This window comes from Lepidochelys olivacea, assembly GCF_965140295.1.
Source record: "Lepidochelys olivacea isolate rLepOli2 genome assembly, chromosome: 4".
Taxonomy (NCBI): Eukaryota; Metazoa; Chordata; order Testudines; family Cheloniidae; genus Lepidochelys; species Lepidochelys olivacea.
The window spans coordinates 65,926,050-65,932,049 of NC_140414.1; the positions used below are offsets into that span (position 1 = coordinate 65,926,050).

At 39.1% G+C, this 6,000-nt stretch overlaps 1 protein-coding gene across 13 annotated transcripts in view; it reads left to right on the forward strand.

Annotated features, from left to right (window-relative positions):
* TRIM2 (tripartite motif containing 2) overlaps positions 1-5,709 on the forward strand; it is a 118,935-nt gene extending 113,226 nt beyond the window's left edge. For all 13 annotated transcript variants that reach the window (XM_084625531.1, XM_084625535.1, XM_084625529.1 and 10 more), the window contains 2 exons: positions 1,853-1,993; positions 3,955-5,709. In XM_084625531.1, the coding sequence (XP_084481657.1) occupies positions 1,853-1,993; positions 3,955-4,107 (294 nt within the window). In that variant the 3' untranslated portion in view covers positions 4,108-5,709. The remainder of the gene's footprint in view (positions 1-1,852; positions 1,994-3,954) is intronic.
* The last annotated feature ends 291 nt before the right edge of the window (positions 5,710-6,000 follow it).

Below are 6,000 nucleotides of genomic sequence, written 5' to 3' on the forward strand. Positions count from 1 at the left end.
TGAATTTAAAATGTGCACATTACTGTCTTCCTTATTAGATTGAAGAGTTCCCATTGGGCCCTGATGTGATTCAGTACATCATAATAATTGTTTGTTCTACCTTGATGGTTTTAAAACTAAATTTGAAAAACTGACCCTTTTTATTCTTTTTTTATCTATATAATTGTCAACATTTTGGAAAGTTCTGTGCATTCTGGTGATATTTAAGTTATTTTCTTCTTAAAAGGTGAGAGGAACAGCAGAGATCAAATCCCTAAAATTCACCTTCTGCACCTGAAACCCTCCACTAGCATCCCCTCACCCCCAACCACCACTCATCCTCTCAATTATCTCCCCTGTTCTTCACCAGAAATAGATAAACACATATCTCTGCCTCTTTTCCTCTTACCATCAATTGATTTCTCCCCCTCCCTTCCTCCCTCCACTTTTTTTATTATTATTATTTAAACTTCAGGAGTCAACCTTACATATTAATTCATCTCCACCCCCATGAATTTTTCTCTTGCCACCTGTCTAATGAGGCAAGTCTCTTGTCCAACTTTTTTTCTTCCATTCCTCTCCGCCATCTTTTCTGACTACAGATTTATTTATTTATTAGCTCCCCGTACTAGTTAAGCACCTCATTTGCAGACGGGCTGGTTTCTTTCTGCACTTAGCTGGTCTGCTTTCTTTCTTGCATTCCCTCACATAGGTTATCGTGAGTCCCCAGCCATGAAACAGAGAGCTGGAAAGGTTCTGTCCCTAATCTTGATGTGAGGAGGAGACATGCCTTTGGGTTGAATGAGACTGAAGAGGGATCACTTTTTCATAATTTGCAACTGTCCTGTTTTGTCTGGGACCATGCTGGGAATTTATAGTCCCAACCAGAGACCCAGGCAGTTGGAAGAGGCCATAGATTTAAAGAAACAGGATGCACATCTTCACAGTGAACAATTTGCTATGCTACCCATACAGAGGGTGCAGCATGCTTTGTTTCCTGTGGCTAGCCAACTCTGATAGCTGGTATGGATGAAGGCTATGCAAAACAATGTTCCTGCTTCATCCCACTGCTCTCTTGCTTATACTCACTAGTTCCTAGTGTAGGATCCATGTGCCCTCCCCGTGTATACTCATGGTAGATCAGACCTAAAGGGAGAAGAGGGGGGTATGTCAGCAGATCACAGGATTGGTGTGAGGAGGAAAGGTTTAAAGAAGAGAAGAGTTTAAAAGCTCTCTTCTCCCATGTATTTCCATATAGGAAAGAAAAGACAGTAGAGGTGGGTTCTGTCTTTAAAGATCAGAAAATGCATGGTTTGGCTCGTATTTGATTCTAAGGAGGGGGTTCTTCTTATTTTAATAAACTGGTTAGTCAAGATGTAGGCTAGTTCAGGTGTTGCCAGTGAATACAAGAACTTCATTCTTCATTCATTCATGACTTATTTCCCCACTCCTCTACACCAGAATAATGAAATAGTAACAATTTAAGCATCTGAACACAATGAAATTTAGATATAATAAAATACACTGGCTATTTAAAAATCACAGATACACATAAGCATCACTCTGACTGTGTGGCATGTACTCTAGTGCCTTTTGGTAAGGTAAATATAATGCTTCTAAATCAGGGCAAAACTTCCCCAGAAAATAAAATGAGAAACATAATTGCCTACATCCAGGAGTACAGAAAAGACAGGCTTATCAAGTAGGATAGAGATTCTTGTGTGCTGGTTAATACCCAGTCTTGTACTTTACTTACCAAGTTGTTCTCAGGTCATTCCAGTGACAATGAACTGGACAACCAAAATGGCTCAGACTAGCTAGAGTTTAAGTAATATTTGACCTAATGCCTTTTTTTTTTTTAAACTTCATGTAGGTATATAACCAGGAAGGAGAATTCATGTTGAAGTTTGGATCTAATGGAGAAGGCAATGGACAGTTTAATGCTCCAACAGGAGTAGCTGTAGATTCTAATGGAAATATTATTGTAGCAGATTGGGGAAACAGTCGAATACAGGTAGACAAAATGTTATATATTTTTTAAGTTATTAGAGCACTTCTGGAAGGTACTGGATTAAGAGTCCTGGACACTGAAGCCCTCTGTTTCCCACAAAACAGGCACAAGTTTTATTATGCCTCAATGCTGACCTACAGGGCCACTTTTAGGACAAACTCCATGCTCTTTCAGTCCTTAGAATCTTTGCTATGACTGCTAATAAGGATGATGGTGGTGTTTGTCCACTTTACAAAATAGGAGTCTTTACCTAAAACAACTCCAGTGTATTTTACATAGGCCACATCACTGACAGCAGTCTGAAGATTTATGGCTTTCTCGAATGAATACAACCCTACCCCTTTGATTTTTCACACTAATCTTGGTATGCTGTGTACCTCCGAACTGGGACGCAGACCTACTGCAGTGTTCAGGGTAGGGAAAACTGAACAATTAAATTGCTGCATGGTGCAGGGATTGGTGCTCTTTGGGCAGCCAAATAACTTTTTAATATCTCACAAGAAATCCTGGGCTGCCAGATATTCATTTTGCTGAGAAGCACTTCTAGTTCTGCCTGCAGGCCCTAGCTGACAACCTTTCAGCCATTTGCCGAAGCAGGGACTATACTCACTTCCTGATCAAAGCAGCGAAGGAAGGAGTAGAAATCCTCAGCTGGCCTCCATGGGGAGGACAAAAAGAATGAAATGGTGCTTTTGGGGCCCTGAAGGGGCTACAGGGTAAAGATGTGTGTGGCTAGAGACCTTTCCTTGTCCTCCAATAGGACCAGCCCATGTCCCCCAAGATTCTCTTTCTCCTCATAGCCTGGGCCTCTCCTATTATTTTTAATTTGTCTTCTGGGAGAAAGGCACAATAATTTGTAATCTGTCTCTGTCTAGGCTTTCTCGTGGATTTCTGGCAGACCCATTTCCCTCATCCTGACTCTTCAGTTAGTGACTTGGGAGCCTGCTCCTCCTAATCTGCCTCCTCGGGGATGAGTAGTTTGGTTGCTCCTGCTTTCTGCAACAGCAGACTGAAAACCCTGCTCTGCTTCTGCCACCACGGGTGCAAACTGGCCCGTTAACACTAGGGCTGAGATACTCCATAAAGCACTGGACTATACAAATCAGTTGAAGTCAGATGAGAAATGGTATACAACTACTGCCCATAGAAAGTTTATACAGTACTGTACAGGCAGTAGTAATGCATAGTCACTGTAACTGAGGGTAGGGGACATACTTCAATAACAGAAAAAAGAAACTATTCTATTCAGGCACTGAGACAAATCCCCAGTAGCTTTTTATCTTTATCTTTTTATTTTTTTTCACCTATTGAGAAAATATTCTGCATTTGTGATGAAAGTTGCACTGTTCTGTTTCAAGTGTGAATCACAGTCCTTTCTCATTAACCACTCTCCCTTGCCAGAGAATATCTAATAAGCAACTAAATGTACGTATCAGCAGAGATGCTTCAGCTGGAGCTCACTTGATATAAAAAAGAGGAAGATACTGGCAGGAAATTCTCCGTGAAGGGCCCTCAACTTTGTAATCTATTCCCTGCTTTTGCTGAACCTGAGGACCTATCTACTAGGATTTGAGAGAAGCGTGATGAAGGCTGATACTTTTGGGGGAGGGAGGTGGGTAGTGGCGGTTTGATTTGTCGGAGATAGTTATTTTTGGAATGAGGAAGAGCTGTTGGTTTTATTTTTAATTTGATTATATGTTTATTTTTTGGCAAAGGCACCTACAGCCCTAGATAAGCTTTCTAATTTATTGTAAGTAAAAATAAATATTTTTATATGTGAATTTTTATACTTGGGAATAGGAGGTAAAGTTCTTTTTGCATTTATACTGGTATAAATCCAGAGTTCCTGAAATCAGTGGAAATATTGCAGATCTACACTCGTCTAGCTGAGAACATAATTTGGCCCATTATTTTTATCCCTATTAATACATATAACATTGCTTATGTGTTTTCCCTCCTTAAAGGTTTTTGATGGAAGCGGATCTTTTTTATCCTACATTAACACATCTGCTGACCCACTTTATGGTCCCCAAGGTCTGGCGCTAACTTCAGATGGCCATGTTGTAGTTGCAGACTCTGGAAATCATTGCTTCAAGGTCTATCGATACTTACAGTAACAATGGGCTCCGGAGCTGCCTGGCCCTTAACAAACGACTGGTCCCAGAGATCCTTAATCAATCTATGTGGAGGATGTGTACTTTAATTATTTTTTAATGCTGAAGGAGTCTCCAGTGGACTTTTCATGTTGATTTCCAAACTTACCTTGTTTACATAGGATTTGCACTTCTTATGTTCCTCATTGAATTTATTGTCAGAGTTAATAAACGAAACCCTCTTTTGCCGAATTCATTAGGACAATGAAATATTAAACATGTGAACTGCAGCTTGTGGAACAGGAATTTAAGTAGTTGACTAATTTTGCAAATAAAATAAAATGAAAATATCTAAACTATTTGAAGGGGTTTATTTAACCTGTGAAGGGTAGCTCCTGTTCAGAGCTTCCAAATTTGAAAAGTGTCATTGTTATGCATTATTTAACCCAACATTGAAGACTGGGAGTCTTTTAGATCCCATTATCATGGTAGGTATTGCACATGTAACATTCTTCAGTCTTAGTATCTATAACAAATAGGCTCTTTTAATAAAGATATAAGGCTAAGTCATGCAAAATCCTTCCAGCTCTATTTGCCAGACCTAACACAGCTCAACTTTTAGTACTACACAAATCAGTGCAAATGTCCTACTCTTTGTGAGATTAACGAGGGATTGTTTCATGTGCTTGTTTCCAACCCCTCCTACTGCTCAGTGTGTTGTAAGCTTTTTCTAGAGATCTAAAATTTCTACAGCTTTGGAAAAACTGTACTGTAACGGTACATTAGTTACTGCTGACTTTCTGTAGAATGACAGCTTCATTAACACCAAACAAAGTCCTTAGAATCAGAGTCATCATAATGTCATACCCTCATGTATGCAACTCTTCCATACATGTTCTTTAGTATACTTTCTAAAGGCAACTTGATGTATTCATCAACATATCACACAGGACAGAAAGCCACACAGGTACCCCTGTGGAGGACCTACATTGTACAACCAAAGGAACTGTGGTTAACAAATGTTGTATGGTGACAACCCAGGGTTATCAAAGTGATTTAACTCAAGAAAAATACGTTACAAATAAGAGTGAATTGAACTAAGTTCTGAAGTCCTTAGTCAATGAAATGTTTTCTGAAGACAAAAAAAGGACTGCAGGATTTGTCCCATTATGTATGTTGTGTATGTTTGTTTGACACAGGAATAAAGAAAATAAGTGTCAATGATTTGAGCAAGCCATTTGAGGACGGCAGCGCTCTAAAAAGGAGTCTTCCCCCCCACCCCTTGCCCAAATCTCTACTATACTTCCGAAACTCCAATTTAATATAACATGCTCACAGTCATATGACTTACTTAAAATAGAGCCAAATTTTGTATTTTCCTGTGTATAATGTGAACCTGCCCATTTTAAGAAGCACTAACTTTGTAAAGAATTGTAAAGTCGAGTCTCAAAATATGTGTTGATACTGTTCAGGAATACAGGGTCATGCCCTCTCTCAACCCTGTGCAGAGAGGCTACGGTTAGTATGGTGCCAATGGCTGAAATAATCTTGGAGTAGTTCCTTTTCTTTATTTAGGAATCTTTCCTCTTTTTAAAAAAAATAAAAAATAAAGTGGATGGGGGACCATCTTAAGTATGTCTGTACAATTGAAGTTTATTTTTGTTAAATTACTTGTATCATCTTGTTTTGAACAGGTTAATTCTGTTGTCTCAGTTCTTTTGAGAAACGTGCTTAACATCAATTTTCTGTAAAGAAGCAGACCTTGAAATTCATGAAGTTCAGTCTATTTTTTTGAATTGTTACATTTCTTGGGGTTTTTTCCCCCTACTCTTGCTTATTTTTTGCACTTAGAGCCCAATCTTGCAAACCCTTGCAGACCAAATTAGTCTCATGATTTTAGTAGGATGATTGGATTGT